Source organism: Notolepis coatsorum (assembly GCF_963971535.1).
Source record: "Notolepis coatsorum genome assembly, chromosome: 8".
NCBI lineage: Eukaryota > Metazoa > Chordata > Actinopteri > Aulopiformes > Paralepididae > Notolepis > Notolepis coatsorum.
The window spans coordinates 126391200-126411492 of record NC_140172.1 but is presented as its reverse complement, the minus strand read 5'-3'; the positions used below and the strand labels follow the sequence as shown (position 1 = coordinate 126411492).

Sequence of the window (20293 nt, the reverse complement as noted above, 5' to 3'; positions counted from 1 at the left end):
TCAAGTGTAGACACTTTCTGTTCTGCCGACATTGAGTTGAATGGGATCAACTCAGTATGAGCTGTCATTTAGGTTTATTACCTTGTATGTCAGAACCATTGGCAATTTGTTGCATTGTTAACGTTTGATATATTGGTTGGTGTATATTTCCTCAGATAGCTGGTATATTTTTTATCTTAATACAGGCTTCAATAGAACTGGCACCAAAGTCTGGCACCAAGGAGAACATAGAACGCTGGTGTTCTGACATGATGACCCTTCCTTCTTTTATAGTTTCCTTGGGAAATACCAGGATACTTTTATTTTGTAAGGGGTGAGTCATCACTGTTTGTGTTGTATGTAGAAAACCTGCCCATAAATACATAAACAAACATGCAAGACCATTATTCAAATATTATTTATAATTCTCTATGTAATTCTTGAGGCCTTTGGCTGTGGCCCAATAAAGTATTTGATAACCAAAAAACAAAAAACAACAATTGAGTGTAAAGAACTGTACTGTATCGAGTGACACATTATCCACATTATCCCAACATGTCATATACTGTTGAGGCTAAGTGGGCTGAGACTACCAGCACAATAAAAGTGTTATGCATGTGGAAAACATTAACAAATGCATGTAAAGAGCTACGTTCAAAGGCCTTCAGTGGAGTGTACTATTTGCCACTCTGTCAAACCACATCACTGGTCCAACACTCTGTGGACCCTGTTCTGTCTGTCTGTCGTTCTGTCTGTCGTTCTGTCTGTCTTTCTGTCTGTCTGTCTTTCTGTCTTTCTTTCTTTCTTTCTTTCTTTCTTTCTTTCTTTCTTTCTTTCTTTCTTTCTTTCTTTCTTTCTTTCTTTCTTTCTTTCTTTCTTTCTTTCTTTTCTATTTCTTTCTTTCTTTTTCTTTCTCATCTGCTCTTTCTGTCTTTCTTTCTGTCTCATAACTCTCATTTGCTCTTTCTTTCTTTCTTTCTTTCTTTCTTTCTTTCTTTCTTTCTTTCTTTCTTTCTTTCTTTCTTTCTTTCTTTCTTTCTTTCTTTCTTTCTTTCTTTCTTTCTTTTTTTTTCTTTCTTTCTTTCTTTCTTTCTTTCTTTCTTTCTTTCTTTCTTTTCTTTCTTTCTTTCTTTCTTTCTTTCTTTCTTTCTTTCTTTCTTTCTTTCTTTCATTCTCTGTCTCCTCTGCTTGTTCTTTCCTTCCACTCTTTCATTATTTCCCTCCTTCCACTCTTCCATCCTTTCTCCTATGCTTTCCCTCTTTCTCTCCACTATATTTCCTCCTCTCCTTCTCCTATGCTTTCCCTCTTTCTCTCCGCCATGTCTCTTCCTCCTCCTCTCCTTCTCCTCTGCTCGCTCCTTCCCCCCCATGCAGTGTCTGCGTCCCTCCTCGCCTGAACTGAACACCATACAGGACTGGAGCCATCAGTGTGGTTATTGAATGACCCGTTATTAAGGCGTGAAGACATTTAATGGGGTATGAAGGCCCCCACCCTCCACCCTTGCCTTCTGTTTCTGATTAAGAGAAAGCCCCTGGGGCCTGTGCCATGTATCACAACCGTATGAGCCCGAACGATCTGTCCTAACACTAACCGCACACTTACACCCCGCAGACCTGCACCTCGTTCCTCAGCTCCATTTGCAAAGGCAACAATAAAGAAAAGTGATGAAAATCAACCGTGTTTGCCGTGCCATGCGGAATTACTCAGACTCGTGAAAATATGTAAGTATTATAGGCTTTCAGTCTAATCAATGGTGACATTCATTCATTATTACCTCATACCTGACATTATTACCTACTACCTGACATTATAACTTCATATTACCTCATACCTGACATTATAACTTCATACCTGACATTATTACCTCCTACCTGACATTATTACCTCCTACCTGACATTATTACCTCCTACCTGACATTATGACTTCATACCTGACATTATGACTTCATACCTGACATTATGACTTCATACCTGACATTATTACCTCCTACCTGACATTATGACTTCATACCTGACATTATTACCTCCTACCTGACATTATTACCTCCTACCTGACATTATTACCTCCTACCTGACAATATTACCTCCTAGACGGCATTATTACTTCATACCTGACATTATTACCTCCTAGCCGGCATTATTACTTCATACCTGGCATTTCGGAGTAATTCTCTCATGGTTGCTGCAGATTCAACATATTCCGATTGAGGGCTAAGACTCAGACGTGTGAAACTGTTTCTCAAAGTGAGGCCCGCAGGCCAACGGTGGCCCTGGTAAATGTGTCTGGCAGCCCACAAAGCTGTTGAGGTGTAAATGCATGCGTTATATTTGGTCCGGTTCCAATACCGTTTTAAACCCAACCTACAACATCACATAGTATACTTGGCTTTTCAGAAGGTAAAACTGTCGCCCCTGGGCTAAGCTGTCATGGTAGGAATGACAGCTTGTTGAAAGCTTGCACTGGTTGAGTGGCATCTCAATTAGAGAACAGATTTGTTCTGACTTCAGACTGATTAATAGACTAGGTTGCTAGGTTACATATATGTGTGCAAGGATCGTTCTCTCCGTGTACATCCCGTCCTTGAATACAGTACATACATGAATACAGCTACCAAGCATGAGATGTTGTTGGGTAGTGGATGAATTTAGAACGGTGATTAATCTTGAGCCGAACTACATGTACATTCAAACGGTTTTAACGCACACCTGCTGGTCTCTCAGAATTTAGTATTCAACCAGCCCATGGTATAAGGTAATTTAAGTAAAGGGACTGTGTACTTATTCCACCACTGATAGTTCCTTAAGTAGAATGAGTACTCTGGTCAAAGTAAAAGTCCTCTATTCAAATTCTACTTAAGTAAAAGTAGAGACATATTTGCTATAGAATGTACTTAATTATCTAAAGTAAAAAGTATGCATTCTACATGACGTTTGTGTATTCCCATGCTTGGGAGCATTCGATCCTCGATCCATTGACCTCTAAAGGTTAGTGCTATGTGGTCCAGTTATGCTGCTCTGATTAAATGTTATGTTAAAGTGGTACGTGGTCCAGTTATGCTGCTCTGATTACGTCCTCTTGAAGTTGACTTCAAATGTGAACGTACATTATGTTCATATATTTTTGCCATCTTTTCTATGCAAAATATTTTCCTCCAAAGTAACTAGTAACTGATGGGTTCAGATAAATGTAGTGGAGTAAAAAGTACAATATTCCTTTTGAAATGCAGTGAAGTAAAAATATTAAGTTCCCTAAAATGAAAATACTCACGTAAAGTACAAGTAGCTCGAAATTGTACTGAAGTACAGTAGGCCTACTTGAGTAAAAATACTTACTTTCCACCACTGGGAACTATACTATACTTAAGGAAGTAACTAAATATTTTTTTTACTCAGCAAGGTTCCTTTGGTAAACCCTATGAAAAAGACAACAGGAATTGTAGCTCTAAATTCGCTGTGTGAAATCACTGTACCACTCAAGACCCCTAGTGGAACAATTAGCAGGATCACATTTCATCTTAATACATTTTGCACTTTATTCATATCTCATGAAATAGCAAATAAGAAGAACCCGAACAAAATGTGTTGGCAAAACAATAAGTTAAAAACAAGAGGAGATTTCATGTGAAAAGCACACGGCAATCATTCCAAAGAACACCGAAGAATTACGTGAAGGCATGTGAGTGACATGTTATGTGTGTTAACAAAAACAAAACAAATATGTACAATACGTAAGAAAACAGGAAGAAACTGAAGTCATAGCAATATAATTTCACATAATTTACAAAGAGAACTACTGTGGTTGGAATTCCAGCAGTGATACATTTACATCATCGTGGATATCTGATGAAAACAAAATAAAAAATAAAAAATAAAAACGGATATCAGCACAGAAAGTAAATCAGTTTGGATTCTCAGTTAGATCTTAGCGATAAGAAGTGTCTTTTTAGTATATTTTTAGTATTATTTCCTTTTATCCTCCCTATAGAAGTATGACTTACTAATTTCATGGACCTGGCTGTATTTAATTTCTTTATTATAACGTTTTACTCCTAATGGAAAAGGAAAAACCTATGCCTTCTCTCCTTCCCCTCCACCAAGCCTATGTAACGTTCCAAAAACCATCTAAACAAAAAAATAATATTATATCACTACCACATGTTATAGGTCCTCGGTTCTCCATTTACGAGCTTCCAACCGCTTTCCATGGCCTTGGTCTCCCACGGCCCAGTTCCGCATACAGCCAGTTTTTAAATGCTGTCATGGGAGGCGGAGAGCATAATTTGGTGTCAACTTGGAATTTTTTAACGGGCCCAATAAACTCTGGCTTACCTTTGTTAACTGGAAATCTCTGCCATGAGGAGTTGGAATTCCATTCTCAGTCAGGTGCGTGGCCCGAAAGCACAAAGTAACAACTGTTTTTGAACCTGAGAGAGAATGTCACGCCTCTTCGAACTATGCATCCAAAAAGTAGTACCGTTTAAGACAGCATCTGTGTATCAGGTGTACGCGTCTCATGCATCAGATGGAATCTGAAACATACACCTTTGATAGTTAAAGGTATTACCGTGGGATGCAGGTAGATAAAATGATGGACTGTTCCATTTATCATTTAACATTAAAGGAACACTCATGTTGGGAAATGCCCTTATTTGCCCAGAGTCAGACGAGAAGATTGATATAAATGTAATCTCTGTGAATCAGTTTTGGAGTTGTTGGAAGTTGTATTTATTCTCTGTTGACGGAGCTAGGCTAGCTGCTCCCCACTGCTTCCAGTCCTTGTGCTAAGCTAGGCTAACTGCTCCCCACTGCTTCCAGTCCTTGTGCTAAGCTAGGCTAGCATGCACCTGGACCTCTCTCTGGAGCTGCTGGACACATAGATTAAACTGATTGATGAAGCAGTTTTCTTATCAGTTTTGGACTATGGTGATGTCCTTGCCCCACAATGGTGGAATGAACTGCCCACCGCAGTTAGGACAGCCGAAACCTGTCCAATCTTTCGCCGTCGACTAAAGACGCACTTCTTCAACATTATCTGAAATAAAAAAAAAAATTTAAAGAAAAAAAAATCTAACCCTAACTAACCTTACTGTCATGCACTTATCCTAATAAACGAACCTACACTGTAGCACTCAACACTTTGATGAACATTGTTACTCAGCTGATAGAGTTGTGCCATTCCTGATGACTTGTCGTACAGAACTTGTAAGTCGCTTTGGATAAAAGCGTCAGCTAAATGACTAAATGTAAATTTAAATGTATGTAATTGATAGACATGCTTCTAAACCACTCAGTCTATCACTCTGCCCTCAGATTCATTACTGGTGATAGATAGGTATGATACTCACCATTGTTTCCTGTATAATAAGGTTGGTTGGTCTTCTCTTGCAGAGAGGCGCAATAATCATTGGTATTTGTTTATTCACTAAGCTACCACCTGACATCACAATGTTGCTGGATTGGAACTTGGGAGCCTATCTGACTCACTCAAGCATGATCACTAATCATTCTTCTTGTCTGACTCAAATAAGTATATTTCCCAAAATATTTGAGTGTTCCTTGATTAATTATATCCGTGAGAGGCCATTTTAATGAATTCATTTCTCAACATGACTGAAAAGTGATCTTGCAAAAGTGCTACTAGACACACAGAGATGTGCCCCAGCTTAGTAGAACAAGTTGAATAAACCCCTAAGGTAAACTGAATAGATGTGAATAAAAGCTCCATCAGAAACAGAAACCGCATTACATGTAAGCGCAAGTTTGAAAGACACCCAAGCCTCTTGACTTCATCAAGCACACTGGAGATATATCTGTAAATACCTGTTTAAACCAAAGGCTGATGGGGCTGCTACATTGTAATGTACACCACTGCATTGGAAACTGTGGCTAATGATAAGCAATGTGTAAAGGATCATCGGCATATAGGAGAAACCCGCTGACTCACCGTTCCATCTACCATCACAGCGTGACAAACAATTCAATCAACTCAGAATTCTGTTGCAGTAATATATATTACACCAAAGCACCCCATTATTTCTCTGAGGCACAGTTTGAGTGTTGGAAGGGTTTTGGCGGATATAGAGTAAGATGCTGGTATTGCTGTGGGTTGGAGTGTCGGGGTGGGGATCAAACGGAGGCATGTTCTGGCAACGTATTCCGATATACACTGAGAACGTCATTTCATTATGTGCTCAACAGCCCTTGTTTATCAAAAGTGTCACAGTGTTGAAATGCTTAACTAGATCACTGTGATCCTGGATGACCTCCCATTCACTATGATCTGATCCTAGGTCAGCATTTCTGCCCTGAGACTATCAATCGTGAGCTTGGAATTACAAGGTTCTATCTACGTTCAGAGTATTTTTTATTTTTTATTAGCATTACATTTTTTTTACCTACACCTACAGTACCTACCTTACACATTTTTAAAACTCCACCCACATGTAAAGACCTGTCTGTGGAGCTACATCATGAGAATGACTCATCTTTTGACTAAAATGTCAGAACCATATAATTCCAAGGTCACAGAATGTGGGCTGGTATTTCTCAGTGATATGGTTTTTCCCAATGACATTTCGGTACGTCCGTCTCAGACCAGCTCCACCTTGGAGTTTGGGTAAACGGCGACGACGTCGTAGCCCTCGGGGGCCTGGACGCGGGCCTTGGCGTGGGTCTCGCAACACAGGTAGTCCTCGATGAAGAAGTAGCCTCTCTGCTTCAGGTTGACGCCACAGTCGTCACACATGAAGCAGTCAGGGTGGTAGAGCTTGTCCCTGGCCTTCACAATGACGCCCCTGGTGGGAGGGAGGGGGAGGGAGAGAGTGAGAGAGAGCGAGAGAGAGATTTTAAGTATTTTTAAAGACCATATAGTGCAGAATCGTGTGTATATGTATAATAATTAATAATACGTATAATATAACTGATAGGGCATACAGACCCTCATCTGCACCTTTGGTTACACTGTTTACTTGCTCATTCTTATATTCAGAGTTATTTATATTGTTTACAATGCTTATTTGTATCTTTACTATAATTGTATTGCCTATATTTACGTCTTCTACTATTACCATGCCCATACCCCCCCCCCCCCCATGCTGCTATGATGGCTGAATTAGTGAATCAATAAAGGAATATCGTATCTTATCTTCTCTTGTGGTAAGGGGGTTACTAAGTATTAGAGAGACAGAGACCCCAAGATTTCCAAAGTGATCAAACAAATTAGTTTCTATGGTTGTAGCAAAGAAAAAAGAAGAACAAATAAAAGTTTTTATTTATTCGAATTTTTTCTTTTTTAAATGTCTACAACTATACATGGACATGTCTTCTCAGGGGAGGTCCCGTTCGGCCCACTTGAAAAGAGAAAGGAGCAGCCCTTTGCTTATTTGACTTTAATAACACACTGCTCATTCGCAAAGTGCCCATTATCAGTGGCTGTCATATAAAGAACTTTACAGCAGCTGTTGTAAGAGAACAAGCATTTGCATGTTCCCAGGACGTGTTTTTCTTTTTCTTTAATCATACCCTACTGCATTCAAGCCAGTTGTGGGATATTCTATTAAGCTGTCGCTCTCTACCAGCGTAACCTCCTCCTGTGTAAACATTCCCAGAACATAGCAGCCTTATTCTACTTCACTCGCTTCCACAAGCATCCCTTGTTAATGTGTAAGCTCACCGGATGACATCACTGTTTACCTACAGCTGCTTTTATGGGAGGGGGATTACCGGTGCTTGTGGCTTCCTTGGTTAAAAAATAAAAAGGTGTGTGTGTGTGTGTGTGTGTGTGTGTGTGTGTGTGTGTGTGTGTGTGTGTGTGTGTGTGTGTGTGTGTGTGTGTGTGTGTGTGTGTGTGTGTGTGTGTGTGTGTGTGTGTGTGTGTGTGTGTGTGTGTGTGTGTGTGTGTGTGTGTGTGTGTGTGTGTGTGTGTGTGTGTGTGTGTGTGTGTGTGTGTGTGTGTGTGTGTGTGTGTGTGTGTGTGTGTGTGTGTGTGTGTGTGTGTGTGTGTGTGTGTGTGTGTGTGTGTGTGTGTGTGTGTGTGTGTGTGTGTGTGTGTGTGTGTGTGTGTGTGTGTGTGTGTGTGTGTGTGTGTGTGTGTGTGTGTGTGTGTGTGTGTGTGTGTGTGTGTGTGTGTGTGTGTGTGTGTGTGTGTGTGTGTGTGTGTGTGTGTGTGTGTGTGTGTGTGTGTGTGTGTGTGTGTGTGTGTGTGTGTGTGTGTGTGTGTGTGTGTGTGTGTGTGTGTGTGTGTGTGTGTGTGTGTGTGTGTGTGTGTGTGTGTGTGTGTGTGTGTGTGTGTGTGTGTGTGTGTGTGTGTGTGTGTGTGTGTGTGTGTGTGTGTGTGTGTGTGTGTGTGTGTGTGTGTGTGTGTGTGTGTGTGTGTGTGTGTGTGTGTGTGTGTGTGTGTGTGTGTGTGTGTGTGTGTGTGTGTGTGTGTGTGTGTGTGTGTGTGTGTGTGTGTGTGTGTGTGTGCCGGCATGGTGCTTGTGTGTGAGTACATGCATCAAAAGGTATGTTTGTGTGTGTGTGTGTGTGTGTGTGTGTGTGTGTGTGTGTGTGTGTGTGTGTGTGTGTGTGTGTGTGTGTGTGTTTGTGTGCGCCTGCATGGTTTTATGTGTGCAATGCAAGGTGTGTCTGTAAGGTGTGTGTGTGAACGGGAGATGGTGTGTAGTAGGAGGGCTTGGTCTTTAAATCATTAAAGCTGGCTTAAACAGATGTTTTCTTCTCTGTGTTGTGAAAAGGCCTGTTGGTGCAGGTCTACTTCTACGAGTCAGGAGAACACCTCATGTTACCAAACTGAACTGTAACACCACACTCCAACGGCACTGGAATGACCTCCATGATAGATTAAGTGACTGGTTCCAATGCACCGTATCTAATCTGATCTGCAACACAGGAAGAGGAGCGACTTCCTTTCCTTGCTGATGGAAGAAAGCCCTTCACCACTATGACAATGCTTCTAGCACTCTTTTGTCTGGCAGAAATGACTTATGGTGTCTTGTAAAATGTTTAAAGGAGCCTGGGTCTCTTGAATGTGAGACTATAGATTTCTCATTTGGGTCCCAGGTTGAAAAGGTTTTGAGGCCGGGGGAAGGGGCGGGGCTAAAGTGTACACGTTTTTTCTCCTGCCAATGTTGACAGCTATGGCCCCAAATGACGAGAAACTGTTTTTTTCATAGCCTTAGTTTTTACAAAGAGAACTAGAGCGCCTAGACTTAGCAGTGGGACATCCCATGTAAAACATGAAACGTGTGATGGAATACTTACACGATGCCGTTGAAGCACCGCGTGCACTGGGGTAGTTTCTGGAGGCCAGGCATGGGGCTTAAGGGGCTGAGGGGCAGGGGGCTGCCCAGCTTGGGGATCGGGGATCTGACCGGGGACCTCAAGTTTCTCAGTCTGTCTGTCGGGGAGACACCTAGAGAAAACAGAACAAAAAAGAGTAAACATGGGAGTTACGGAAACGACAACATTCAATCACCCAGAGAGGCAGAGGCAGGATTCAGAGCTGTAAGAAAAACACACGTACTACTGTCCAGTGGCAGGTATAGGGAGGTGTAAATGGTTACGTCATTGCTGTTTCCCGTGTGCGGTCCACCCCTCTTGAAATCGCCATGTATTTCCAATGGACCCATTTCTAAATCGTCTCGTTTAAAACAAATAAAGCATGAACATTGGCCATGGTGTACCTTTCTGTGTGTGTTCATCCACAATCTATAGCTCAACATGAAAAAAAATCGCAATTAATCGTAAAGGTAGCAAAATAAGAACGTTTATGTTTTTGTTCACTGAGGAACTACACTTCTCTCTGGCGCTGCTGACGGCGACAGCACTGAACAACAGGCGTTCTACTGGGAAGTGTAGTTCTTTTTTTAATGACAAATTCAAAACCTTATAACTACCTTTATTTCAACCAAAAATGCTTAAACAATAATGTTCGTGATAGAAGGGAACTAATTTTGTGCAAAAATGGAAAGCTTGCCAATGTTCATGAGGCAGAATTGTTACAATAGCCGATAATCAATTTTCCCAATGATAAATCCCTATACGGGTGGACCGCGCGGGAAACTAAAGTGACGTCAGACTACACCTCCCTATAGAGCACACGTTTATTCAAGCTACTTCGTGTAGCTGTGTTACTGTGACATTTTGTGTTAATTGTGTACAGTGTGATATATTGTGTATATAGCACCTTAACTTTGTCATTTTGATAACTCTGTACTTGTGCGTTTTACTGTGTAGCACCTTAAAAGTTTGCGTTCTTAATGTTGTTGTACTTGTATAATGACAATAAAGACTACTCTATTCTACCGTGTGTGCGATTTCGATTACAGATCTTTTAGTTTGAATTGTTTTCCCATAGAATGTTTTGGAGCAAAGTTCAAACACACAATAATCTCACACATTGTAACACGTTCTTATTTACAGCAACTGTCTTTAGGGGGGAGTAAACAAATGGGGGGGGGTTACCCTCATACACTCATTCATTCACACCTGGGACCTACTCCACCCCAGGCTCTACTGTTGCCCACTGAGCGGCAGTGGTCCTGAAATGGTAAATGGTGCATTTATATAGCACTTTTATCCAAAGCGCTTTACAATTAGTTCCTCACATTTCACCCGTTCACTCACACATTCACACACCTGACGGCGGAGGCAAGCATGCAAGGTGCCAACCTGCTCATCGGTTAGGGGGTTAAGTGTGTTTCTCAAGGACACTTCGACTCGACACGCTGCCCGGGAGAAGCTGGAATCGAACCGGTAACCTCCGGATTACCAGACTACTGCTCTACCTCCCGAGTCACTGTCACTGAGAAAATCACCCATTGACAACCCCCCCCCCTCCCCATTGTGCAAAGAATGGAACCATCTTCTTAGACCTTTTGGGTGTTTAGTGCCTGCCTGGAATGCAGGGTCGGGGCATAGTTTTGTCGTTTTTGGGGCCGATCCAGTGGTTCCTGTGGAACAGGTTCGATAAACGGAGCGCAACCCTGAACTATATGACTTCTCTTCACTGATGATGTGCCAAGAGAGGCTATTAAACCCAGCGTGCCGCCCGCCTATCTCCGCCTCTAACCACACGCCCGTTACCAAGCAGCTGGCACCCGCCTCAAAGCACTTTCCAACGCCCACAAACTCTCAACCGCTGAGATTCCCCCGCGAGGACTTCAACACATGGAGGAATGAACCGCATGCATGCATCGTTTTCTTCATGGTAATAATGCGGCTCTGTTACCTAATGATGCCACCTAATGGCAAACTGCTTTCCTGTGCCGGTTCTTGTGGGAATCCCATGAAGTGGGTTGATTTAATGGTCTCATAGTGTAGTGGGTCTCAGAGTGGGGTCCCAGGATCCCCAGGGGTCCTCGAGAAGGTCCCAGGGAGTTCCAGGGGGTCCCCAGAATTATTTTTGATTTCAATAGTTTCATTTTCAATATTTAATTCCAATTTAAAAATATAATTAGATTGACTATTCTGACTATTCTGGTTTCTCCACTCCTCAACTAAAGACAGCTGTAGAATTCTGGAATTCTACTTCACATCTAACAACCAAAATCTTCTTATCAAATAGGGCTCCGCAGGCTAATATGTTTCAATTCGGGGCTCCTTGACACAAAAAAAGCTTGAGAACCAATGTTATAGAGTACAGCCAATAAGAACTAGGTATAGAGCAGAATGAAGGAGCGGTGGTTTAGTCTTTAGTTTGGATTCTGACAAGAAAGCGCTTTTATCCAAATCACTTTACAACTTATGCCTCATATTCACTCACAAATTCACACACCGATGCGTGAAGTTACACCGATGAGTTACAATGCTAATCTCGGACCAGACAGCTTTTTAATACACAAGATGTATTAAAAAGATGTACCCAACAGTCTAATACTGACCAGACTCCACCTGGTTCTCATCATACGAGGGGTGAGCGAGAGAGAGAGAGAGAGAGAGAGAGAGAGAGAGAGAGAGAGAGAGAGAGAGAGAGAGAGAGAGAGAGAGAGAGAGAGAGAGACAACCAACAACTTGGGAGCCACATCTGACCATTATCTCCCCTCCTGACCCTCGTGACAGAAAACCTCCATACTTCACCCTCCAGTGGGAACGAGTGCTAGGAGGCCGCCGCCTACTCTAACGCCATCATGATGATGTGTCCTCCATCGTGATGGATGTCCCTCTTTCTCAGAAGTCTTTACGGAGAAAGGACACAGACTGTGTCCTCGCGTCCCTCCCCCTGAGCTGCAGATCCGCCTCTTTCTTTCTCACTCAAAAACGGGAGTTTTCTAGCCGTTCATCACTGGCGACAGTGATGCCCCCCTGGCTACAGCTAATGTGTCTGCTCTCTGGAAATAACCCCATGTAAAGAGCCCTTGCTGTAAAGGTTGTGGTAGTTTGTCATGTTTATTTAAACAAACAACCTCCAAGGTCAGGACCTCTAGATGATCGAGAGGGGTTTTAGAGTTCACTAGCATTTCTGTTTATTTCTTTTTCCAAATGGCAAGTAAATAAATAAATCAAAATATTAGATCCTCATGACGCCATATCACATAAATATGACACTATATTTTTGTATAATAATAATAATAATAATGATTTTCCAGCCATTTTTCACTCTTCATCTTCCTCTTTCAACCGCCCTTCTGGGTGAGGGTTTGTTTTGTTTCTTGCATTCTTGAATAAAAAAATACAAATCTCAACCGTTCCTCATCATCACGCCATCATCTCACTCTCTTCATCATCCAACCATTCGTCTTCACTCTCTATCATCCTTCACTACTGCGGTCTTCCTCTTCCTCTGTCGACTGACCCTTCTGGGTGAGAGTTTGCCTCAGACACCCACCCCTCCCTCGGCTCTGTGGATTCCTGGGTAAACTGATCTCTTTGTTTGTTTTAACTCCAAAGCCCATTAAAGTCAACACTGAAAGCCTTTGCCTTCAGAAGGAAGCCAACATGGCGATTTTGGGACAAGCTAGAGTCAGAATCAGGAGGAGAACCGGGTTTGTTCGGCAAGTATGTTACACAAGGATTCGGTAGTTAAACCGATCGGCCAGTCGATATTGGCAGTTTAACCCTTTCACGGTTGTGAAAGGGTTAACCCTTTGTCGTGTGGCAGCGAAAGGGTTAACCTTCTGTATTGTCGCAGTGAAAGGGTTATCCCTTTGGTAGTGTGGTAGTGAACGGGTTAAAAAATATCGGCATCAGCCAATACCAAATTATGATATCAGCCTGCTGACATTACCATTTTTCGCAGGCTCTATTGGTATCATATGAAACTATTCTCAACTATTCTCAAGTCATTATGCAGCACGAGTACAGTACAAAGTACAGTACGAAGAGACGTTTTGGCGTCCAACCAGAGTGCAAATGTAGCAGTAAAGTGCAACAGCAATATACAATGTACAGGTGGTTAAACTGGATATGAAATATATTAGAGATGTTCCGATACCATTTTTTCCTTCCCCATCCGATTCCGATACCTAAGCTTTGGGTATCGGCCGATATCGATACTGATCCGATACCAGTGCATTTTTTACAGCTACTGTTTTATATATACTGTTTTTTTAGTAATAACTATAAAGTAATGGTATTTATTCAACAACAGGTGATTGTATAGATTAGTATTAGTATCATTAATTGACAACTATGCTCAATGAGTTCACCCACGGAAAGGTTGTTGGGACATTGATTCCGCATGGACGTTATACGTTGTTGCACTTGCTACCAGAAGGCTCCGGTTCAGTTAGCTATTAGCAGAGGCTCTGTTGTGATTTTTGCACAATAAATATTCAACATTCTCTTTTGAGACTCCGCCTCAGACTCTTATCATTTGGCACTAAAAGCTAAACATTTACCTTGGAATACTCCTTTGCCAACTTGCTGTACTTTGCTTGCAGGTCTGCAGCCATTATTGCTGGATTATGAATAGTCCCAACTTTAGCCAAGGTAACGTTAAGCTAAAACTAGCTTTTCAGATAGCTCTTCAGCTAATGCTAATAACACCAGCAAGCATCAGACATCAGAGCTCCCCATCACACTGCTCTGTAGGGACAATGGCATTTAAGAAAGTATCTGCTGTTAAAATGACAAACAGCATTGACACTTTAATTCACGGTCGATTAAAAACATGTTTGTTTTATAATGCTCACTCTCAGCAGGAGGATACCGCACGTGTTGTTGATAAATGACGTCATATGGTATCGGAGGCTAGACTTTCGGCGTACTCGCCGATACCGATACCAGCATTTTAGGCTGTATCGGAGGCATTTCCGATACTAGTATCGGTATCGGAACAACTGTAAAATATATAAATGAGTACTACTGAGTGTAGTGCTAATCAGATGTATGTACAGAGTTGTAATATAATAGGTACAGTGATAAAGGTGTTAAGACAGTATGGTAGTAGTCATACTGGCCAGTGGCGTAGCTAGTAAGAGTAGGATTTGTACAGATATAGATATAGTATCGACAGGTATGGAGAAGGACTATGTGTAGGTAAATACAGCGTCTGTAGTGTGGTAGTGAAAGGGTTAACCTTCGGTAGTGTGGTAGTGAAAGGGTTAAACAAGAAATCAGTCCACTGAGTGTACCGCCAGGCAGGACAAACGGAACTCAGCAACGTTTCTGGCAGGATTTAGAGCATTAACGTATGTGTGTGCTCACAGACATACAGACACACAGACATACACACACACTGACATACACACACAGACATACACACACACACACACACAGACATACACACACAGGCATCCAGACACACGGAGAGAGGGAGAGAGAAAGAGATTAGACACATTATTAGACAATGGCCCCAGAAGAAAGACAGGTAGTATTAAAGATAAATCCAGTGTAAACACGGCTTACACAGCTTAACACATCCTGTCAATCAACCAAATCTTTCCCTACAAAGACTGCTGACAGCAGACAAATAGACTGCTTTTAAGTCCATGCCAAAATCATCCCTGATGTCTCTCTGTCTCTCTCTTCCTCTCTCTCCTGTCTCTCTCTCTCTCTCTTTCTCTCTCTCTCTCTCTCTCTCTCTCTCTCTCTCTCTCTCTCTCTCTCTCTCTCTCTCTCTCTCTCTCTCTCTCTCTCTCTCTCTTTCGTTCTCTTTTTCTCTCACAATCTCTGTTCACAATCAGTCTCTCATCTTCTGATTCCTTTTAGCATCTGTCTCTCACTCTCAACATATCTCTCTCTCTCATTTAACAGCTGTGAATGGCAGCAAATGTAATAAATTAAAATGTCTAAGAATAACAGAGAGCGGCCCTGCTTCACTGTGTTTCCTGGTAGCAGACAGCAGCACACCCTGTCCTGTGGATTATACGCTCCATTGGGCTTCTGACATCAAACAGAAAGAGATGTGATGACACAATTGGAAAGTGTTTAGCTTTTCAATAGTAAGTTAACGAGTAAGGGACTGAAATTAAGGATAAAATAATGGTACTATTTTTTTTATTATGGCAAAGGAGTGTCATTGAGAAGATGATCATATCTCTGTAATAAATAAATAAAACCTACAGTAAGACACCTCTTTCTTCAAGAGCGTACCTAAAATCATACTTTTAACCCTTTCAGTTGTACAGTGAGATAGGATTTTAAACTTCTACTGATGATAGCTGAGAAAACATAAAAAAATAAATACAAAAGAATACACCGGAAAGTGTTAAATCTGGGGCCCCTCTTCAATTAAGATGTGACGTATGGATTAAGCTAACAAAGCTGTCGACCTATTTCAGTGGTAAACAGTAAGAATGAAACCGGAACATGTGGGTTTTAGTTCCAGGGATTAGTCTTAGCCCTGGTCTGCCACTGTCAGCATCACATGACTCCCACTCAGAAAGTTCAAAGCGATGTCTCCTGGAAACCCATATTTCTTCACTTGAATGTCCTTTGTGAGCTTCCCGCCCGTTACCTCACTTGAGTCATCGAGGCTCCACTCGCTCCCTCTCTCTTTCCCACGTCTCTCTCTCTCTTTCTCTCTTTCTCTCCGCTACTCTCCTGTCTTTCTATAAAAGGAAAGCTATGCCAGTGAGACCGAAGGCCTTGACAGTGTCAGGGACAAGCTGTGATCCAGCGCTGGGTGCTTTGCTTGCACAGGAGGGAAATATTTACTTAGAATATACACTATCTAACCTACATACACAAACATCTCTGATGGAACGCTGAACCAAAGAGATTGATGATGGCATGGTGGGGGGAGACACAGTTATACATAGGATGCAAATACATGTGAAGGATAGATACTCCAATGTATCAGGAATCAGGCTGACACATTTTTTCTTTCTTTCTTTCTTTCTTTCTTTCTTTCTTTCTTTCTTTCTTTCTTTCTTTCTTTCTTTCTTTCTTTCTTTCTTTCTTTCTTTCTTTCTTTCTTTCTTTCTTTCTTTCTTTCTTTCTTTCTTTCTTTCTTTATTTCTCTTTCTTGCTTCTTTCCTCCCTTCCTTCTTTCTTTCTTTATCTTTCTTCATCCTTTCCTCCCTTCCTTCTTTCTTCCTTTCTCTCCAAATTCAGTAACATAAAATTATGCTGAATGAGTTATTTCCTCCAAAATGATCTGCACATCTGTCTGGTAGATTTAAAAGAGGTCACTTTGCATGATTGCATTTGGGAAACAAACTTAAAATCAACTAACACACACACACACACACACACACACACACACACACACACACACACACACACACACACACAGACAGACAGACAGACAAACGCACACACACACACACACACACACACACACACACACACACACACACACACACACACACACACACACACACACACACACACACACACACACACACACACACACACACACACACACACACACACACACACACACACACACACACACACACACACACACACACACACACACACACACACACACACACACACACACACACACACACACACACACACACACACACACACACACACACACACACACACACACACACACACACACACACACACACACACACACACACACACACACACACACACACACACACACACACACACACACACACACACACACACACACACACACACACACACACACACACACACACACACACACACACACACACACACACACACACACACACACACACACACACACACACACACACACACACACACACACACACACACACACACACACACACACACACACACACACACACACACACACACACACACACACACACACACACACACACACACACACACACACACACACAAGGACCCTACCTCCATCCTCTGCCTCCAGGATTCCCTGGAGGTATTTGAAGGAGCCAGACTGCTTGGGCTCAGAGACGGGCTCCTCGCAGTGCTGCAGCATCTTATAGACATCAGACTCCGTGTCGATCCCGTTACCGCTCCCGCTACGGCTCCCGGGGGAGAACATGGGGGGAGGCTCTGGGCTGAGGAAGCACAGAGAGGAACACACTGTCAGTACAATGTAATAAACCCTTATCAATGCCTGAGGCCGGGCCTCGTTGAATTTACATTCCGTTTCACTTCGTTATCCAGTGTGAAAGCATTTCCAGTCGGTAGTATTTCAGAGAGGCACGTTGCAGAGGAGCGACCTGATAGGTACATGTAGCCTAGTAACAAGGAGCGACCTGATAGGTACATGTAGCCTAGTAACAAGGAGGGACCTGATAGGTACATGTAGCCTAGTAACAAGGAGAGACCTGATAGGTACATGTAGCCTAGTAACAAGGAGCGACCTGATAGGTACATGTAGCCTAGTAACAAGGAGCGACCTGATAGGTACATGTAGCCTAGTAACAAGGAGCGACCTGATAGGTCCATGTAGCCTAGTAACAAGGAGCGACCTGATAGGTCCATGTAGCCTAGTAACAAGGAGCGACCTGATAGGTACATGTAGCCTAGTAACAAGGAGCGACCTGATAGGTACATGTAGCCTAGTAACAAGGAGCGACCTGATAGGTACATGTAGCCTAGTAACAAGGAGAGACCTGATAGTGTAGCCTAGTAACAAGGAGCGACCTGATAGGTCCATGTAGCCTAGTAACAAGGAGCGACCTGATAGGTACATGTAGCCTAGTAACAAGGAGAGACCTGATAGGTACATGCAGCCTAGTAACAAGGAGCGACCTGATAGGTACATGTAGCCTAGTAACAAGGAGGGACCTGATAGGTACATGTAGCCTAGTAACAAGGAGCGACCTGATAGGTACATGTAGCCTAGTAACAAGGAGCGACCTGATAGGTACATGTAGCCTAGTAACAAGGAGCGACCTGATAGGAACATGTAGCCTAGTAACAAGGAGCGACCTGATAGGTACATGTAGCCTAGTAACAAGGAGCGACCTGATAGGTACATGTAGCCTAGTAACAAGGAGCGACCTGATAGGTACATGTAGCCTAGTAACAAGGAGCGACCTGATAGGTACATGTAGCCTAGTAACAAGGAGGGACCTGATAGGTACATGTAGCCTAGTAACAAGGAGAGACCTGATAGGTACATGTAGCCTAGTAACAAGGAGCGACCTGATAGGTACATGTAGCCCAGTAACAAGGAGCGACCTGATAGGTACATGTAGCCTAGTAACAAGGAGGGACCTGATAGGTACATGTAGCCTAGTAACAAGGAGCGACCTGATAGGTACATGTAGCCCAGTAACAAGGAGCGACCTGATAGGTACATGTAGCCTAGTAACAAGGAGCGACCTGATAGGTACATGTAGCCTAGTAACAAGGAGCGACCTGATAGGTACATGTAGCCTAGTAACAAGGAGAGACCTGATAGGTACATGTAGCCTAGTAACAAGGAGCGACCTGATAGGTACATGTAGCCTAGTAACAAGGAGCGACCTGATAGGTACATGTAGCCTAGTAACAAGGAGCGACCTGATAGGTACATGTAGCCTAGTAACAAGGAGAGACCTGATAGGTACATGTAGCCTAGTAACAAGGAGCGACCTGATAGGTACATGTAGCCTAGTAACAAGGAGCGACCTGATAGGTACATGTAGCCTAGTAACAAGGAGCGACCTGATAGGTGCGTGTAGCCTAGTAACAAGGAGCGACCTGATAGGTGCGTGTAGCCTAGTAACAAGGAGCGACCTGATAGGTACATGTAGCCTAGTAACAAGGAGCGACCTGATAGGTACATGTAGCCTAGTAACAAGGAGCGACCTGATAGGTGCGTGTAGCCTAGTAACAAGGAGCGACCTGATAGGTAGCCTAGTGTAACCGGTCTCGTATTGCTCTGCGTTGTGTTTCAAATTCCGATTCGAGCCCTGTTAAGGGATTGCCCTGAGTGGGAGTTGAACCCCGGTCTCCCGCACCGGGGCCGACGTCACAAACCGCTGCGCCAAGAAAGGATATCCCCTCTAAGCGGTCAGTTTGGATGCCTCTGGGGAGTGAGTTTACTTGCAGCACCGCTTAACATCCACAGCCACCGAACTACTTGTACCACGTGACTGTGGATAGACTGCGGTACCTCCGTTACGCTAGTAACAAGGAGCGACCTGATAGGTACATGTAGCCTAGTAACAAGGAGCGACCTGATAGGTACATGTAGCCTAGTAACAGAGGATGATGGTTGAAAAGTGAGGCTTAAAAAGTGGAGTTATAAAAAAGTGCTTTAAAGGTAGAATCTGTAATGCCGTCAAACTATAGGGCTGTAAGCCTTAGGAGCCCCTCTTGGTGCCGCACATTGTTTACATGTTTAGTAAGGAGTAGGAGTTGAGTGGGGATAGGGGAATGGGTTGCTATTGCTGGCCACATCTCAGGCTCTGCCAAGAGAGGTCTGGAGAAATGCACACTATAATTGTTTCATGCGCAGATTACACTCTGTAGCACTTTCAGATTTTCCTTTAAGGAAAAGTGCATATTGTTATAATTATTATTATTAATAATAATAATAATAATAATAATAATAATAATAATAATAATAATAATAATAATAATAATAATAATAATAATAATAATAATAATAATAATAATAATAATAATAATAATAATAATAATAATAATATGAGTTACTTTATAGCTACATATATCATATATATATTGTATAGCTATATAATAACTTATTATACTGTGAATTTCTCACTCAACAAAAATGTTTAACAAAGTGCAATACCAAGCAGGGCTCTTTTGCCTAGAGGTCGCTTTACAGATGGCATTACAGATTCTACCATTAAATGAAGCTTAAAAAACCGATTCTAAAATGTGCAGGCAGTCATGTGAAGATGCTATGACGAAAAAGGATCAGATTTTCTCTCATAGCAAAAGTTAAAGGGCTTTTGTTTCCCCCCAGCTGGAGACGTGAGACGCAGCCGTCTGTGT

General features: G+C 42.4%; 1 protein-coding gene across 1 annotated transcript in view; it reads right to left on the bottom strand.

Annotated features, from left to right (window-relative positions):
* Window positions 1-3488: 3488 nt before the first annotated feature.
* Window positions 3489-20293, bottom strand: part of LOC311233550 (PDZ and LIM domain protein 4-like) — a 70576-nt gene continuing 53771 nt past the window's right edge. The window contains 3 exon segments of the mRNA XM_084320516.1: window positions 3489-6774; window positions 9239-9389; window positions 17219-17391. Of these exon segments, the coding sequence (XP_084176642.1) occupies window positions 6570-6774; window positions 9239-9389; window positions 17219-17391 (529 nt within the window). The 3' untranslated portion in view covers window positions 3489-6569.